The sequence below is a fragment of the Bos grunniens genome, chromosome 19, assembly GCF_055505025.1.
Source record: "Bos grunniens cultivar Pamir isolate PY7600 chromosome 19, Bosgru_T2T1.0, whole genome shotgun sequence".
Taxonomy (NCBI): domain Eukaryota; kingdom Metazoa; phylum Chordata; class Mammalia; order Artiodactyla; family Bovidae; genus Bos; species Bos grunniens.
In genome coordinates, this window is record NC_141183.1 from 43828943 (window position 1) to 43848977 (window position 20035).

Consider the following 20035-nt stretch of genomic DNA (forward strand, 5'->3'; position numbering starts at 1 on the left):
CTGAAACTGATAATAATGACAGCTAATGTATACCTAAGTGCCAAGCACAGTTCTAAGGCTTTACATATACATCGATTCACTGAATCCTCACACAACCCTATGCAACAGATATACCATTATTTACTATCTCCATTTTACACATGACAACCAGAGGTTAAATAATTTGCCCACAACTAATAAGGGGCAGAGTTAAGATTTATATCCAGGCAGTCATCAGAGTACAGGCTCTTAACTATTTAACCATCCTGTCCTTTTGTACTTAAATGTTCTGCTCAGGTCATTCTTTAACTGCCTTTTGTTCTCAAAGTTCATTTCATCTAAACTACTTTTCTTTAACCTGCAAAGAAATAATAATATTTAAGTACTGGGATAAAAAGACTGGCCAACCTTTTAACTAGCTGCTAGCTGAAAATTATGATTCATTTTTAAGTCATTACTTCAAAGGTACAGGAAGTATAATTTAATCTCCACACATATCACAAGTAAACAATACAGTAACATCTGAGGGATTAAATATGTAGCATTAATTACTAAGTTAAAATTGGAATATCTTAATAAAAGAAGACACTATTGATTGACGTTAATTTGTCCTCATGAATCATCTGTGAAAAGAGCCCCTAAAACCTTTCTAAAATTTCAATCTTACTGAAATGCCATTTTAAACCATGTTGTAATTAACATGGTTTGGTTTTTAAAAGAATGCATCAATATTTATTTTGAACACTGGCCTTAGTACACACCCAGTTATCTTCACAATAACCTCAAATACTATTAACATGCAGAACCTGGGACAAGGAACACAAAGGAAGCTACCAATTAAATACAGTTGAAGGTTCTCACCTAATTCCTGGGCAATTCAAATCCAAACCAAGTATGCTTTTTCTGGCCAGTACCATTACCTGTCAATTTTTATGGTTTCTGGGTTATTTTTAATAAAAGCTCAAATTTCCTCACATCTGTGTTACTAAATATCTAGCTCTGTCAAAGTAAATACAGAAATCAATAGTTTCCTATTTTAAAAATTAAAGAGAGAAGGAAGAGAAGTGAGAAAAAAAACTTTGCACTGGGTTGCCTGTTAGCTTAGATGTGCAATCTGACAATCACCTGATAATTGCACCCTTGGGGTAATTCTGTACTGGTAAGATAATAAAGTGAAATAAGTCACCTTTATTTCAATTTACTTACACAATTTGCAAATCTGTAGCTCTCTGCCATGGTAGATTAAGAAAATTAGCATGTAAGAAAAATCACCTGCTTATGTAAATTGGAGGATGGTTTTTATCTATGCAGACAGAAAAAAAAAAAAATAGCTGCAATCTGGGTCAAATGACTAATTTTATCTATTTGTTCAAAGGTCTCCCCCTTCACCTTTTCTCTGTAGCTCAGAGCAAGAATTTTAGGTCAAGGAATGGATAAACAAAAAAGTATCTGTGTTGTCCATTCTCCTGTAAGTTTACTGCCTGACAATACTGAGCTCTATATTACTTAAACTGAAGACAAGACTGAGAACTTTAGATAACAAAACCACAACACTGAGAGGAAAGAAAAGAAATCAATGGAGGATATCTGATCTAACTGGCAAAGAAAGCAAACATGACAAGGATCAGGTACCAATTTTACCTTCTGCTACTTTAAGCAAACAGGGCTTCAGAAAAGGAAATCACTCCAAATAATTCAGGGCAGGCAGGACAACTTCTCTACAAAGAACATTACTCCACTTTGCTCTATAAACACACTGAGTCAAGTTCTTCTGAGTCTGACATAAGTTAGATGAATGTGTTCTTGCTCATTTAATGACTATTTTCCCAGCATTCGTTGCTGGAATTCATCCGTCCCACTTATAACTGACTCCATCTCCAGGAGTGGACCTGACTGCTTTAAAGTAACCTTATCCACACTGACAGTGACGGGTCCAGAGATGAGCATACAATTCAACAGAGGCTAAAGACATTCTAGAACTGGGCTGGTCAATAAGCCAGTCAATAGTCACTGGGCTACTGAACGCTTGAAATTTGGTCAGTCCAAACTGAGAAGTGTTCTAAGTGCTAACATAAACACTGGGTCTAGTATATTTTATATGGGAAAAAAATGTAAAATATCTAATGATTTTTATAGTAGTAACATGTTAAAATGATAATATTTTGGATATATTGAGTTAAATAAAATAGATTACTAAAATTAACTTCATTTGTTTCTTTTTACATTTTTAACGTAGAAAATTTAACACTGTGTTACGTGGTTTGCATTATATAGTTGGCCCTTGAACAATGTGAAGGTTAAGGGTGCTGATCCCTGCCCAGTGCAGTAAAAAATCTATGTATTAACTTCTGATTCCCCCTAGACGTAACTTCTAGTAGCCTATGGCTGACTGAAAGGAAGCCTTACTGATAATCTAAAAAATCGATTAACACTTTTTGTTTGTTATACATACAATATACTGAATTCTTACCACAAAGCAAATTAAAGAAAATGTTAAGAAAATCATAAAGAAGAGAAAATATATTTTTAGTGCTATTTACAAGATTAATCATCTGTCAGTACCTTCATCAATATTGTCTTATATGATACAAAACACTGTATGTATTACACGTATCACTAACACTAGACATCCAAAATGAAAAGATAATGTGAAAAAGAAACATTTCTTTACAGGTATAACTATTCATGCATTGATAACAAAGAAGCAGTAATATGGTAGCTTTACGGCAGACTAGTTTAACCAATATGAGTGCTGGAAACACATGTTTTAAAAAGACACTTACCTGTGATGCTAGGCTGATACTGTTTCTCCAACTATGAGTGAAAGGAGGTGGGGCATACTGTATGGTAATTAATTCTTTGAAAACAAAGTTAAAACAATAAGAAAACTAATACACTAGTAATTCTATATTAATATCATTCACCTTACGCCTGTATAAGGAAAAGACTAGTATCTATACCTATCTTACGCCTTCACGACATACCTTTTACTTAATTCTTTTGATATTTCTAGACTACAGGCTTCATCTGTGAGTTTTTCAAACTGTCACAAATCTCAAGTTTCCAATATATTTATTTTTGAAAATCTGCATATTAAGTAGATCTACACAGTTCAAACCCATGTTGTTCAAGGGTCAACTGTGTATTGAGGCAACACAGGATTTTATAAATGAGGGAACCAAGACTCAGAAAAGTCAAATAACTTAATCAAGGTCATAGAGCTGTTGGCAGCAGGGACCAGAACCTTGTCTCCTAACAAGTTTAGTTAGTACTTTACTACCTTGTCATTAAAAAGAAATAATCTTGCCAAGGAAATGGTACCTTGACTATGATAAACATCAAATTTTCTGGTTTAATAAACTAGAAATAACAACTTGGGATTTGGGAGAATTTTATTAACAATAAACGTGCTGTTAATACTGGAGACATTCTTTAGAACCAAATATATATATATATGTCGGGGGGGGGGGGGGCGGGAATCATACACATTCTCTCCTGTGATCTACTTGCAAAATTTAATGACCTTTCTCCATCCTCATTTTCTTTGACTTTATCTGCATCAAAGATTACTCCCATCTTCCTAACAATCTTTTCCCATGTGCAGGTTGTCAATCACTAATATTTTCCTATCTGATTACCCTTAGTTCCATCTCCAATAATTTCTTCCATCTACAACTGAGAACATTCCCTAAGGCCCAGACCTCAGCTATCTCTACTTCCACTTACATAGCCTTGAAAAAAAAAAAATCCTATCTAAACGGTCACTCTTACTTAAAAACTTCCAGTGGCTGCCATTCCTAATGTTTCAACCTTTTTCATTATTTCCTGCCCCCAGGAGCGTTTTCAGACATTTTCCAATTGCTCTCCCCTCAATGAAATTTTAATACCACAGATATGCTGCATATCTGTTTATGTACTGCATGTTATAAAGGGGCTTTAAATTAAAAAAAAAAAAAGTTTTCTTTTTCCCCTCTCCCAAGTACCAATGGTGTCTTATCTCTTCAGCAGGATGCTCCAACCTCTTCAGGATTTGCATCTCCACCCTCATCTCCTGTCACCTGCACTGCAATTGATATTCAGCAGCTCCAGCCCTGTAAGTCTCCCTTATAAGGGCCCATCCACCAATAATTCCCTTCCCCGTTAGTTGACTTTTTTTAAAACTTTTATTCTTAAAACTCTGTTGAGGTATTTATCTCTTCGAGGAAGCATCCGTACCTTCCAAAGAAATCCCTCCTCTGTATTCCCAGGGAGTGTCTCTATTGCTGCACCTACGGCAGTGAATTGTAACTAACCATTTACAAATCCCTCTCCCCCACTAGATCATAATCGCCTTTAAATCTTTATCATCCAGCACAGTGCCTGGCAAACAGTCAACACATAGTCAATGAGTATTATAAGAACAAGTGAAAATAATCTGTCCTTACATTTTTATTTGACGGTTTCAAATTTGGTTTCAATTCTCCATCAAGACTCTCTTGAGAGCAAGGATGTATCAGTTCATACTGTTTCTTTAACTGTAAACACCTTCAGGGCAATATCATGACTTAAACATCTTTATATTCCAAGCACAGCAGAAACTTGAAAGAAGTCTGTGAAATTATTTATACAACTAAATATCCTCATTAAAGCCTACAATAGTGCTGCTCTGTAGCAGGTTGACAAGACCAGTGACCTCCAGCCATGCCAAAACCTTCTGTATGATTCAATTAGCCAAACTTATTCAAAGCACAAGATGTGAAACGGTTTAGGAAAAGATCACCAATCATCTTTAAAGGCAGACATCCCTGTACAGAGTCTCTCTATTCACACCACTACAATTAACTATTAAATATGAACTCACTACAGTTTCCTGAGAGTTCATCTTTTCGAAATGTCAGAGTGCCAGATTTTTTTCTGAAAAAGTTCTGAGCTAGGTACCTCAGAACTACCAGCTAGGTCTATGATGGTTTGTCACGTGCTTATTGACAGTATTACAACTATTGCCTAAGGCACTCTGTGTGTTACCCCCAAGCAACAAAAGGATCAAACTGACAAGCTATTTTAGTTAGACAATCATTGTTCATCTGCATTAGATGACCCAATCAACAAATAATGCACCTGAGTATTACAGAAGCACAGGGAATTGCAAGTAAAACCCAAATATAATGTAAAGAACTTCTACTCAATGACTTTTTTCTGTTTGGTTGGATGACAAATGGAAAAGTTTCTTTGGCCTTGACAATTTGCATCAAAGAAATCAAATCAGCATATTATATAAACAGTTGATGCTTGAAATGCTAGGACAGCAACAAATCTAATAAGAACCACCAAGAATAGACTCAATTCTACATATAGAAGTCAGTGAAACCCTAATGCTCCAAGTTGTGAAGATAATAAAATATTCTAGCATTCCATTAGAAGACAGCCTTTTGTATAAGGAACAACACCAATACAATTGCCGATGCTTTGAGGGTTAAATTCCAGAATTCAAATATTCAGTTAATGTATTTTGCAAATATTCTCCTAGCACAGCATATAAAAGAGAACTATATATACCACTATTTCTTTTTCAGGACATGCACCAGTGGTAACAACTGATAGCTAAAAGAAGTTGCAAGTAGTTCTGAGGGAGACTGTTGTTTTAGCTTGTTTGAAAAGGCAATTCCTTCTGAAATGTATTTTTTTTAGGAAAAAAATTTTTTCTTCTAAGCTGATAGTCAATAGAACATAAAAATGTCCCCTAAGGATAAGCCAAATTTCTTTTGTTGTGTTTAGGTTTTGTTTCATTTTGGGTTTTTGAATAATATTTGCATAATCTTGTCCAGGAGCCCAACTACAACATGACTTCCAATGTTACAGGTTATGGACTTTCAGTGACCAAGAAACCAGTTCACTGTCATTAGACTGTGTTCCTTTTATTCTCTCTCTCTGCCTCCTCGACTTTATGACCATGAACCTGCAGTTTCTAAAAGTAAATTCGTTTGTACTTAAAACTAACAATATAGATTTCCACATTTCTAGTTTCACACGGCTGCTTTGTTATGTCTAGAAGAGCAACCGTTTCCTTTTTATGGTGCAGGCTCTGGTTCTTCAAAGCTCTTTTCACAAAGCAGCCCCCCCCCACCCCCACCAAAGAATCCAGCTGTGGCTGTTAATCTTGGCTGATAGACCAACTTCTCAATGCTACAGATTCCTAACCTGGAAAAGGCAGCTAATAACAAAATACACTTTAGTCTACTACTCTTTCTGATGCAACTAACGCCAGCATTTTCCCAAAATTATCCCCAAAAGCATTCCTCAATTTTCCAAATTTCAGTTTGCTACTTGGGGAGTAAGAGGACTGGAGAAAACATCAGAAAATACATGATGCCTCTAATTTTCACAAGATGAGGAAGCTAGACAATCCCTGCCACGCAAAAGGATTTACACTGAGTAATTTTTCATTAAACCATACATATTTCCCCCACCTCACTGGGATCGTCTTTAACAATTCACACCTGTTCATCCATACGCAAGTAAAATGAATCTCCACTAAAGGTGAACTTTGACAACAAGGATGTCCTTCATTTGTTACATTCTGAGGGGAAAAAAAAATTAATTTCCTTCCAGGTATGGAAATCTATAATACTGCCTAAACGAGTACAGATGATCTGGCTAGAATATGTAAAGTCCATGTAACATATGGACTTTATGTAACAAGTCCATGTAAACATACATATTGTGCTTTTAAAAAATGCATTTGCTTTTAATTAATTGAGACAACAGAATACTTTACCCTAACTCTAAATTCAACCCCTTGGCATATAGCAGAACTAAGAGGACACTCTAGGTATTTAAAGTCATGCCTCTAAAAACAGTGGGCTTCTCTGGTGGCTCAAACGGTAAAGACACTGCCTGCAGTGCAGAACTGGGTTCGATCCCTGGGTCTGGAAGACTCCCCTGGAAACAGGGAATGGCTACCCACTCCAGTATTCTTGCCTGGAGAATTTCATAGCCTGCATTTTGATTCTACCTGATAAATCTGACCATATGTGAAGCCACATCTATGAACATTTACACAAGTTTGATTTTCCTACCAATAATAACCACAATAAAAAACAGCTAACATTTATTGAGTGCTTACTGTGTGCTAAACAATATACTCAATGGTTTACAAGGATTACCTTCATTTAATCCTCAAACCAATGGAATGAAATGAATGCTATTATTATCCTTACTTTATAGATGAGAAACAGAGAGAGGTTAAACAATGTATCAAGATCACACAGCTAGTAAGTATCACTACAGTGATGCTTGAGTTTCAAAGTTCATATAAAAGTAACCTGCTGAAAGTATTAGAGTAATACAAAGTTCTCCAATTTAACTTGGAGAACAAAGGCAACAAACTGAATGCAATCCCAGACAGTAAAAAATGCTGATTTCATAAATCATCAAGGTAGCAATATGTACCATTAATTCAGTCTGGTATTTTTGGCTGCCAAAGTCAAAACTGCTTGGGTTCTGCAGTTCTTAAACCTTTCTCATGCGGTCAGTTTCCTCCAATTCTCAAAAGTATACACTTCAAGAGCCCCTGAAGGCTTTATGTTGTAATACTCTTCGTCCGAAAGTTGTTACATCTTTAAGAACAACCTAACTTACTTTCCATCTGGCAAATGTTAACTACAGACAAAAAGATATTGACATTCTCACAGAACAAGTCAGGTTTCTGTCTGTGAGTTGTTTTGTGCTTTGGTTTTGCATTGTGAAAATATCCATAAGGGCATTTGGAAGCCTTGTTATCTGATAAAGAAGGTCAAATTATATATGATGCTTTGATAACCCATGAACAATATTCTATCGCTGGCAATGAATGTATCTCAGGCTACTCCATGATCATATTACTAGGTAAACTGGAATCTTTACTTTGAGATAAAGCACAGCAGACAGTTGTTAATGAAACCTTAATTGAACTGTCAAAGCACCACCTTTACCAGCAAGCTAATAGGTAATTCACTACTTTTACACAACTGTCCAATACTGATAAGTTATTCCAATAGTTAAATTCAGCAGAAAGATAAATCAAGCCTGGTAGACTAAATTGTTCAGTGAGAAATCAGAATGGTAAAATGCTGCATCACCCCTACAAATATCTCTCCTTGTGTACATGGAGGAACAACAATATCCCTCAAAATCATAAGCAACACTTAGCTATCAGTTCAGTACCACTGGGTACACGTTCAGAAAAAGAAACGAGCGCGCATACAGTTTCCGCTCATATGCCATGACAGAAGGAAAATACTTGCAAAATGCATTAAACATATTTGAGTCTAAGTGAATCTTATAATGCCCAAGTAGTTATGTGGTGCTTTGAATTAAATGATGTGTCATTAGGAGAATATTTTTACGTTCTACTTTAACCACTTTAGAAAATAGTTGTTTCAGAGTCATTAAGTGCCTTCTAAATTAAAAAGAAAAATCTTCACAGTTAGTTAAAAAGTAAAAAAAGCTCACTAACATCTTCAGCTTGGGTTTGAAAATACTAGGGCAATTCACTGTGGTCTGTCATTCAAATTTCTAGTTTTAACAATCTTACTTGGGTCATACAGCAATTAAATTTCAAATATAATAAGCAATTCAGACAGCAAGTTATAAATATGTAAATACAAAAATAGAAAAGTATTTGCATACTAAAACACACACCTGGAACTCTTTTCCTTTTTTTTCATACCGAATTGTATTTCACCTGTAACAGCTGATAAAAACATTCAATGCAGCTAAGTAGAAAAACTTGGTTAAAGAACAAAGAAGGCCTGACCAGGAGATCAAGTAACCAAGCAGCAAAGATGCCACAGCACTGTGCTGCGGAGAAAAAAAGTACTCTAGCAGGCCCAGTCACTACCCTCATTGGGCTCACAAATGTGATCAGACAGGGCAAGTACAAAACCACTGGTGCACAGTGGAAGACGGTCACAAATGGAGGCGCTTCAAGTGCACGGAATGAACTCCATGGGTGGTAGAAGGGGTCAGTCAAGGAAAGAATCTAGAATGGATTCAAATCAAGCATTTGGATTTTCATGTACTGGTAATTTAGAACACCACTACCAGGATGTTTGCTGTGGGATATGTTTCAGCACTCCAGTTCCTTATCTCCCTTCCCTTGAAAAAAAAGAAAAAAGAAATTCCCTTAGCACCAACTTTAAGTTAAAACTTCTACAAACCCCATCACCAGTTGATAGAAATGAAGAGCAAATAACACCTTTAGAACACAGTCCAGAATCCTGCAACCCATTTCCTTGTCAGCACATCTCCAGTTCTTAGCACTGTATGCAAAGCACTAAAACTAAAGAGCATCCAGGTCTAAGAAAATCCAAACAAATTCTCAGTAAATCAATGACAAAATTACAATCTTTTTCCTCCCCTCAGCTTTGAAATCCTCCAGGGTTAGACAAGGAACAGCAGTTCACCGTGTAGTCCCTGAGGATAGGATATGGAAGGGAAGACAGGAAGGCAAGAACAGGCAGGTCCCTGAGCAGAGACTGAAGAGGCACCATTACCGGCTACCCTCTTTCCCACCAGGAATCCCACACACCTTGGAGAACAGAGCACTGCAGCAGCAACCTCCTTGGAGAGCTCACTGGGAAAACACTGGACTTTACCAGGTTAAAAAAAGATAGATTGGATCACTTAGTAGCCTAGTTTATAAAATCTGAAATGTAAATAAAGATGGCCAGATGTAATGCAAAAATGAAATTCATATCAATTACAGCCTGAAAAGCAACGATCAAAGGAGACGCTTACCAGGCTAGTTCCAAAGAGTTCATTTTCTCTAGGTGATGGGGGCTTTTCTAGACATTAACAAGAATCTTTTCTTTTTTTAAATCAGGATATAGTTGAAGGAATCTATTTTTGAAGCACTGAAAACATCAATTCATCTATTCACACCAGAATACTTACTCCTTGGGGAGAAAAACTCAGTTCACTCTAGTTTTGATAGAAACAGGACCCTACAATGATAAACACATTTTACTATAAACTACTAATCTTCCTAAAAAGAATAGACAAAATGACAAAATGTTGCATTTAAGAAGCCCTCAGACTTTAAAAAAATTTATACTAGCCGCACCAAGAATAGACCAGTTTCATGTTTTAAAAGCACACTCCCTACTACAGCAACCAACCAAGGGATAAGAGCAACTTACAAGCCACTAAATGACACTAAAACATTACACTGAATGTGGGCCACCGCATAGTTACAGTCTACTGACCTCAATTGTGGTACTCATGTGTGATGCTATATTTAATGCATTCTTATCAAAAGGCTAAAGCTACATACTTCCCAACTGTAGCTTTATGGTTTAAAATAAACCACTCACTCACGAAACGACTTAACTGGTTCAAATATGAACCCTATCTTCCTTTGGGGATCGCGATCACAAATTAAGGAATGAAGAGAGAGAAAGAGCAAAATAGTTGTGGAAAGTATACCCCAACGACCAGACAATGGTAAGGAATCCAGTTTGGGTCAGTTGTGACATCTGCTCCAACTGGGCAACTGATTCAAACTCAATCAAACATGAGGGACGGCCAAGGTCTGTAGAGGAATAAGCGTTCCATGCATTCACCTATTTACTGATTCTCCATTCAGTGGCTTCCTTAGGTCCTACGCTGTAAGTCTGGTAGACAACAAACTTCTGTGAGTTCAACAGAGGGTGCTCCACCAAAACTGGCCAGGACTTCAAAGCTTAAGCCTAGACAGCCAATGCCATCAGGCCCCTTTTACCAGGTAATGAAGGGTGACTTCCTATAGTTGAGCAGCTTGTTCCACTTGGGTCGACATGGAGAAAAACCATGAGAAAAGGCCTTGCCCAGCAACCTTGAGAAGAAACCAGAAGTCGTGATTCTTCCTTGGATACTCACCAGACGACACCAAAGGCTCCATATCCAATAGGTCTATCCGGCTCAATATCCAGCTGCTGTTGTGGATGATGCGAGTGCTGATGATGGTGCGCCTTAACTGTGGCAGCTGCGGCAGCCTGTACCTGAGCTGGGGCTGCTGCAGCTGGTCCCGGAGCCTGACCCGGTGCCGGTGATGGGAAGTAAGGCTGCTGTTGCCCAGGGTTTAACATGGCTGCAGCTGCGGCTGCGGCGGCGGCTGCCGCAGCTGCCGAGGAAGTATGCTGCTGCACGGGGTGGACCGCAGCAGCCGACCCGGGATGAAGATGGTGCTGAGGGTGGTGGTGGTGGTGAAGGTGAGGAGGAGGGAGGTGTGGAAGGTGGTGGTGATGGTGGTGGTGGTGCCCTGCTGCTGCCGCAGATGTACCGCCATTGTAAGCCGCCATCATTTTTGCGTTGGCTCTTGCGCCACAAAGAGACATTCAAAAAAAAAAATGCCCTTTGATTGGAAAGCAAACTGGGTCAAGCTGTCATTTGGCCATTTAAAAATGAAGGAAAAAACCACTCACTCCACCTCCAAAAAACATGGAGCGGAACTGGCTTTATGTCTTCATCAGTCAATCCAGACAAGTTAGAGGATCTTGGTGTTTAAGTTGGGGGTGAGCGTGTGTGGAAGGGTGTGGGTTGCCCCCCCAAAAAAATAAAAGAAAAAGAAAAAGGAAAAAGGGACCCCTTCCCCCCAGGTTTCCTGCCACAAGTGGATACTAAAACTCCATGCTTAATTCGGGGGAGGTTCCAACTTTGAATGTGGGAATGAAGGCCAAACCTCCCGACCTCCTGAACTCCACACGCGAAAAGGATCAGGTAACACACCACCCTTGGAATCTTGTAAGAGGCTTGACTCATCTACCCCTTCCATTCCCACATCCTTTTCTAAACACCTACCACCTCCTCAAAAATGCAACTGAAAAAAATTCCACCACCCCAAAGTGAAAAGATGGGGGGAAATGTTCAGGGAAACCAGCTGCCCCCCCCTCGAACTCTCAGGCCTTCCTACATCTCCCCCTACTCCTCGTCAGGTTGACCTGATTGGAGCGGGGGGGGGGGGACGGGGACTAAACTTTCCCGAACAGAAAAGAGCCAGGGAAGGAGGCAGGAGGGACAGAGTGAGCAGAGGAGGCGACAGGGCAGGACAGAGAGGAGAAAGAGAACCGGGGCAAAGTGAAGGTAAGGAGGTGCGGGGAGGAATGAAAGAGAGGTGGGCAGCACTCGGACGCCGAGACAGAGGGAACCGCCCCGGGAGGAGGTTAGGGTCCCGGGGCCAAAGAATGGGAGCCCCGGGAGGCGGGCGGGGTGCAGTCGGAAGCGGACTGACTCCTGCCCCCGCCGCCGGCTGCTTCTGCTGAGGGTTGGGGGGGAGAGCGGGTGGGTCCCCCCGCGCGACGGCCCCCGCAGGGCTCAAGGCTGCTCCGTCTCCCCCCCTCCCCCCCACCCGGCTTCCGTCCCCGCGGCCGCTTTCTCCTCAGCCGCTGTGGCCGCTTTCTCCTCAGCCGCCGCCTCCTCAGCCGCCGGTGCCGCCGCGGCCGAACTCACCTCCCCTAGCAAAGCCGGATAGAGCGGAGCCAGCGGCGGACACGCGCAACCAGCCGCCGAGGCCCCGCCCCCGCCTCACACTGACCGGCTGCCCTAGCCAATCCACGCCCACCTGTCCGCGTCCGCCTCCAATCCTGGGCCGGCAGCTTCAGACAGGCGCACTGTTCGGCCAGTGGCGACAAGATGTGGGTCTCCTGGGGAAATCCCGCCCCCGACCCAGGATGGGCAGATAGAAAAACCAATCAAAAGGCAGAGTTGGGCCTGACCGACAAGGCCAAAAGCGAATTAAACACCAAAGATCTCCGTGACATTTTCTTTCGCCTCTCTCCTCTTTTCTTTTTCTTCTTTTATTTTTTTGGCAGGAGCAGGAAGCTGCGTGCTAATCCCGCCTGCAAAAGCTGGAAGAGAGGGTTGGAACGAAAGAACCAATCGTGAGCCGGGGAGCAAGAACAGAGCAACCAATCATTGGCTTGAAGAGGAAGTGGGCTGAGACTGGAACCAGATAGACATTTGATTTGACAAATGAAAAAGGAAATTGATTTCGGTCCCACCCTTCCGATCTCCTATAGGTCAGGATTGTGGAAAATCGCTGTCATATCAGCGACGACCTCCTCAAGGGGCGGGCCAACTGAAAGGGGGTGTGGTTTCAGGGAAGAGGGCGGGACCTAGAGGAAGAAGGCGGAGTCCAAATCATCCATTGATAGGAACCATCTACTATCCCTTTTAGAGACTTCAGGTGTGGAGAAATAGGTGGCGCCAAGAGGGGATGTCGAGCTTCAGAAACTCAATCAAGGTTATTCATCAGGGCGATCACAAAAGAAACTCAAAGACTGATGGTTCATAACCTACAGCTGGTCTTCCATGGCTAATCCTCTTAGTGGCAAAAAGACATTATGTCCAGTTTTCACAACTAACACGCTCATGGAACAATAGGCCTATAGATATAATTAAAACAACAAAAATAATAAACCTAACCACAAAGACTGTAATTTTATCCCATACTTTCTAATAAATTCTATCCCATACTTTCTAATAAATTCTAGTCATTGAAAGTTTACTAAAATAAAGTTTACTTTCACATAACCTCACTTACCTAAATCTACTTTTCTTTAAAAATACGAAATAATAAGCTTACAGACCTTACCCTTACTAAAACTGTGCACTCAGAACCCTGGAAATCATCATTGATTTCTCTCCTGCCTGCCCACTCCTTCCCTTCTAATCAATCATCAAGTCTTAAACACTTCTGAACACTTAAACACATGGGCTTCCCTCATGGCTTAGATGGTGAAGACTGTGCCCGCAATGTGGGAGACTCAGGTTCGACCCCTGGCTCAGGAAGATCCCCTGGAGAAGGCAATGACAACCCACTCCAGTATTCTTGCCTTGAGAAATCAGCTCTGGTGGGCTAGAGTTCACGGGGTCCCAAAGAGTCAGACACAACGGAGCGACTAACAGCATCACTTTCTATCAAACACACACATACACACACACACCCTTCTCCGCAGTTACCACAGTATTACCTAAATGCATGCCTCTGCTGCTGCTGCTGCTGCTAAGTCGCTTCAGTCGTGTCCGACTCTGTGCAGCCCCATAGACGGCAGCCCACTAGGCTCCTCTGTCCCTGGGATTCTCCAGGCAAGAATACTGGAGTGGTTTGCTATTTCCTTCTCCAATGCATGAAAGTGAAAAGTGAAAATGAAATCGCTTAGTCATGTCTGACTCTTAGTGACCCCATTGGACTGCAGCCTACCAGGCTCCTCCGTCCATGGGATTTTCCAGGCAAGAGTACTGGAGTGGGGTGCCATTGTAGCATCTTTAATTACGATCTCCCTGTCTACAGGGCTTCCTTGGTGGCTCAGCTGGTACAGAATCTGCCTGCAATGCGGGAGATTGCAGGAACCTGGGTTCCATCCCTGGTTTGGGAAGATCCCCTGGAGAAGGGAATGGCTACACACTCCAGTACTCTGGCCTGGGTCGCAAAGAGTCAGACACAAATGAGCAACTTTCACTTTCCCTACCTATAGGATAGCTCTCCTCTAATCTCTCATCCACTGAGAGCATTACAATCTTTTAAAAACACAAGTCTGACCACACCCCTATCCTTGAAAAAGTCAATAAGTCTAAATAGCCCAGCTGGATCTGGTTCCTGCCTCCCTTCACAGCCTTATATACTCCAGACATTCTGCATTTCTTTCAGTTTCTCAAATGGTTTGTTGCCTTCATGCATATCATCAGCTCCAAACACTCCCAACTCCCATTCTAACTTATACTTCTGGTCTTCACTTCTCTTTCTGAAAAGATTTCCCTAACCCTATGGTAGAATATGTGTTTCTCTTAAATATTTCCATGGCACTACATCCCTCATAGCACTGAGAACTGTTTATTTATTTATTTTGAGAACTCTTTTAATTTTCATTGTTTACTGAGTTTGACCAGGACAGGAAGCTTCTCTGTTCCACCCAGTGTTCCTTGAGTCTGGTTCCTTGAGCCGTGTCTAAAAGGTGAAGGCAATAAAGATTTGTATGTATTTCTGAGAGCAGAAGTGGGTGCCAATCCAAGCTCTGCTATTCACTAGCTGAATGATTTAGGCAATTTAACTAACTTTAAAGTTCCTGACAATATATGTTCATTCTCTTTCAATCAGAATCTTGGGGTGGGAGGGGCAGGGATCTGTTTAATAAGCCCTCCAGGTGATTCTTACATGCACTGAAGTTTGAGAAGCACTGGCCTAGAGCAAAGGGACTGTATTCTTTTTTTTTTTTTTTTGAGTCTTCCTAAGGTGTTGGAGAAGACTCTTGAGACTCCCTTGGACTGCAAGGAGATCCAACCAATCCATTCTAAAGGAGATCAGTCCTGGGATTTCTTTGGAAGGACTGATGCTAAAGCTGAAACTCCAATACTTTGGCCACCTCATGCAAAGAGTTTACTCTTTGGAAAAGACTCTGATCCTGGGAGGGATTGGGGTCAGGAGGAGAAGGGGACAACAGAGGATGAGATGGCTGGACGGCATCACCTACTCGATGGACATGAGTTTGGGTGAACTCTGGGAGTTGGTGATGGACAGGGAGGCCTGGCGTGCTGCGATTCATGGGGTCGAAAAGAGTCGGACACAACTGAGCAACTGAATTGACTGACTGACTGAAACTTTTACTCTTGACTCTCTAGTATAGTACCTGGGACCTAGAAAGGGCTCAATGCATGTGAAATAAATACATCCAAACCACCAGAAAGTTATTGCATATGAAGAGCTATTTATTCCTGCCACAAATATTTACTGAACACCAACTATATCTAGATATTGCACTAGGTTCAACAATACAGAAATAAAAAGTGAAGTGTTAATCACTCAGTCGTGTCTGACTCTTTGAGACCCCATGGACTGTAGCCCCCTCGTCTTCTCTGTCCATGGGATTCTCCAGGCAAGAATACTGGAGTGGGTAGCCATTCCATTTTCAGGGTATCTTCCCGACCCAGGGATTTAACTTGGGTCTCCTGCACCACAGTCAGATTCTTCACTGTCTGAACAACCAGGGAACCCCAGGGAGATGCAAATTAATAGACTCTTTCAGGAAGGAGCTCTCAGTGTCTGATGCAAGAGTTTCCAAAATGATGTGTGCGGACTCTAAGTGGTGCACAAAATGCACCACTGTCTGGCCTCCAGAAAGAAATTAGTACAACTTCTATTTCTGCTCTCTTTTTATTTCATCTTTTTAAAGCATCCATTTGGTCAATGTTTTATAATGTACATAATATACAGAGTAGTGTTCATGTATATTATGTATAAATAAAAGTATGTGAATTGGAGATTTGTGCTCCAAAAATTTATCAAAAGTATTGGGAAATCACTAGTCTAATGACCATTAGGTCATTTAGGTCAGCTCTGTCCAGTAGAAATATAATGAGTAACGTAAAAAATTTTTAATGTTCTAGTAGTCACATTAAAAAGAATGCTCTGTGATGACTTAAATGGGAAGGAAATCCAAAAAAGGGGGATGTATAATATGTATAGCTCATTCAGTTTGCTATATAGTAGAAACTAGCACAACATTGTAAAACAACTGTACTCCAATAACAATTAATTTTTAAAAAGTTAAAAAAACTAATTCTATTTGTAATTTAATACTTTTTATCTAACATGCAAAATTTGTCATGTTAAGTATATAATCAATGTAAAAAAAGATTGTGTATATATAAATATAGATATTGATATAGATACTAAGTCTTTGGAATCTGGTACATATTTTGCACTAATAGCACATCTCAACTGAATTAAAAATTCAATTTCTTCTGTCATACTGTTTACATTTCAAGTGCTCTATAGCCTCATGACACCACCCTTATGGCAGAAAGCGAAGAGGAACTAAAAAGCTTCTTGATGAAAGTGAAAGAGGAGAGTGAAAAAGTTGGCTTAAAGCTCAACATTCAGAAAACGAAGATCGTGGCATCTGGTCCCATCACTTCATGTGAAATAGATGGAGAAACAGTGGAAACAGTGTCAGACTTTATTTTGGGGGGCTCCAAAATCACTGCAGATGGTGACTGCAGCCATGAAATTAAAAGACGCTTACTCCTTGGAAGGAAAGTGATGACCAACCTAGATAGCACATTGAAAAGCAGAGACATTACTTTGCCAACAAAGGTTCATCTAGTCAAGGCTATGGTTTTTCCTGTGGTCATGTATGGATGTGAGAGTTGGACTGTGAAGAAGGCTGAGCACCGAAGAATTGATGCTTTTGAACTGTGGTGTTGGAGAAGACTCTTGAGAGTCCCTTGGACTGCAAGGAGATCCAACCAGTCCATTCTGAAGGAGATCAGCCCTGGGATTTCTTTGGAGGGAATGATGCTGAAGCTGAAACTGCAGTACTTTGGCCACCTCATGTGAAGAGTTGACTCATTGGAAAAGACTCTGATGCTGGGAGGGATTGTGGGCAGGAGGAGAAGGGGATGACAGAGGATGAGATGGCTGGATGGCATCACTGTCTCAATGGATGTGAGTCTGGGCGAACTCCGGGAGTTGGTGATGGACAGGGAGGCCTGGTGTGCTGCGATTCATGGGGTTGCAAAGAGTTGGACATGACTGAGCGAGTGAACTGAACTGAATAGCCTCATGTGGGGCTTCCCAGGTGGCGCAGTGATGAAGAATTTGCCTGCCAATGCAGGAGACGCAGGTTTGATCCCTGCATTGGGAAGATCCCCTGGAAAGGGCAACCTACTCCACTATTCTTGCTGGAGAATCCCATGGACAGAGGAGCATGGCAGGCTGCAGTCCATGGGGTCACAAAGAGTTGGACACGACTGAGTAACAGAACGCACACACACAGCCTCATGTGGCTAGTGGTTATCTTATGAAACAGCACAGATCTAGATTATGGATTTGAATCCCTGCTCTGCCACCTACTAGCTGTTATGATCTAGGGCAAATTCCCTAACCTGTCTTAGTCTGAATTTCCTTGTCCATAAAATACAGGATCCCTGACTTCTCCAACTGTTGTGATGATTCAAATAGACAGTCATGGAAAGCACAAGCCCAGGGCCTGCCTGGCTCCTCATGGGTGGCAGTAAGTGGAGTGGTTATTATTACCATTACAATCCAAGGCAAAGTGTCCTATGTGTCAGATGAGAAACACACTTCAGGCGCTGCTCAGTTCACATCCCCAGCATTCCGTCCATGGGGAGCCAGCCTGACAGACACTCAGTTCTCCTTAAACGCATCACCAGACAGTACAATATCCAGCCCTTTCCATCCATTCCATTTTCAGGAGCTGAGCATGATGAACAAGAAGTCGGAAGTGACTCAGCAGGATAGCACTTAACGCCTAAAAAAGCAAGCAGGACATCAGAATGCATAAGCAGGAATAGAATGTGCAGGAAGTGGGAGGTGATCTTCCCTTTCTTCCAAGAACTGGCTCCCCTCATGAGTTGTCTGAGGAGGCTATGCGACTTTGGGTACTTAACATTTTTGAGCTTTAGTTTCTTCATCTGTTTTGAAGTAGAAAATAATATCTACTTCGAAGAGATATTGAGAGCATTAAATAGGGCCATGTATTAACATATGAAAGACCAAGCACAGTGCCTAACATAGATGAGCAGCTCAATTAGGTAGCTTCCTTCCTTCTATGTTTTGGTTACTCATCAATTTTTTTTCCCTTGATGTCTCCATTTCCAGTGGTTTCCAGAGAAATGGGGTATGGTAAGAAGCTGGGACTAGGTAAGGCCAGACAAATCCAAGTTCATGTGTTGTCCAGGCCCCCTGAAGCCTTGGGCCTTTTTCCCCCAGAGCCAGGCTCCCACTCAAGTTAACAACATAGCTTAAACCCCACGAGAGCTCCTGCTCCCTTTGCACGAATCTGAGAACTCTGGTCTCATCTTACCCCTCTCCATCTTTTAGGCCTGAGGTGAAATGCTCATCCCAACTCCAAACCTGAGGACCATACCTTAGCCCCGACTCATGTCCTTGGCCAAGAGAACCAGGCAATGTCCAACAATTTTCTCCTTCCCAGGTTACTAAGTGATGAACATTTTCTCTTAAAGTTAGTTTTATTAAAAAGTTTAAAACTATGTGATAAAATTGCAATGTTTAACAGTTGTAGGTGCCTTTGGTCATTCTGACTTCTTAAATCAATAAATGAAAGTATAACTCACATGCACTGGACATACAATAAAAAAGCATATTTCATAATGTTGTATAGGAAATATCCTGTGAATTCATTTTCAGCTTGGACTCCACATGTGACAAGATACTTTTCACTAAAAGGACAACAATGAGCCTTGTACAAAACTTTTACCTTCCCACTCCCAAGATATCAAGTTGCAGAGATCAGTCTCCAGAATAGAATAAAAGTTGTTCTCCCTAAAAGCCCTTAACTGAGCTTTCCTGATGGCTCAACAGTAAAGAATCCACTTGCAATGCAGGAGATGCAGGTTTGATCCCTGGTTCAGGAAGATTCCATGGAGAAGAAAATGGCAACCCACTCCAGTATTCTTGCCCAGGAACTGCTATGAACAGAGGAGTCTGGTGGGTTGCAAAGAGTCAGACATGACTTAGTGACTATACAACAACAACAAAAAACCCTTAAAGTGGTGGTTCCAGGTTAGAAAGAGAGCTGCAGCCTTAAATACCCATTCCTAGAATAGCAGGTGAAACCAAGTTCTTCAAGAACCACAATGAGCACTGTGTAGACCAAGGCTAAGACTGATTTCCAGGCCTTGCTGCAAATTAGAATCATCTGAGGATCTTTATTGACTATGCCAAAGCCTTTGACTGTGTGGATCACAATAAACTGTGGAAAATTCTAAAAGAGATGGGAATACCAGACCACCTGACCTGCCTCTTGAGAAATCTGTATGCAGGTCAGGAAGCAACAGTTAGAACTGGACATGGAACAATAGACTGGTTCCAAATAGGAAAAGGAGTACGTCAAGGCTGTATATTGTCACCCTGCTTATTTAACTTATATGCAGAGTACATCATGAGAAACGCTGGGCTGGAAGAAACACAGGCTGGAATCAAGGTTGCCGGGAGAAATATCAATAACCTCAGATATGCAGATGACACCACCCTTATGGCAGAAGGTGAAGAGGAACTAAAAAGCCTCTTGATGAAAGTGAA

General features: G+C 41.1%; 1 protein-coding gene and 1 long non-coding RNA gene across 7 annotated transcripts in view; one reads left to right on the forward strand and one right to left on the reverse strand.

Annotated features, from left to right (window-relative positions):
• Positions 1–12563, reverse strand: part of NLK (nemo like kinase) — a 129719-nt gene extending 117156 nt beyond the window's left edge. Inside the window, exons 1-2 of one of the 6 annotated variants that reach the window (XM_086360129.1) lie at positions 12424–12563; positions 10855–11292 (exon numbers count right to left, since the gene is read on the reverse strand). In XM_086360129.1, the coding sequence (XP_086216255.1) occupies positions 10855–11279 (425 nt within the window). In that variant the 5' untranslated portion in view covers positions 11280–11292; positions 12424–12563. Of the gene's footprint in view, positions 1–10559; positions 10811–10854 lie in introns of those variants that run through there. The other 5 variants (XM_086360131.1, XM_086360130.1, XM_086360133.1 and 2 more) reach the window with 5 other exon arrangements.
• On the forward strand, positions 11574–13412 carry LOC147352473 (uncharacterized). Its single transcript, XR_015148182.1, has 3 exons — positions 11574–12608; positions 12786–12992; positions 13151–13412. It is a non-coding gene; the product is annotated as an uncharacterized LOC147352473 (long non-coding RNA).
• The last annotated feature ends 6623 nt before the right edge of the window (positions 13413–20035 follow it).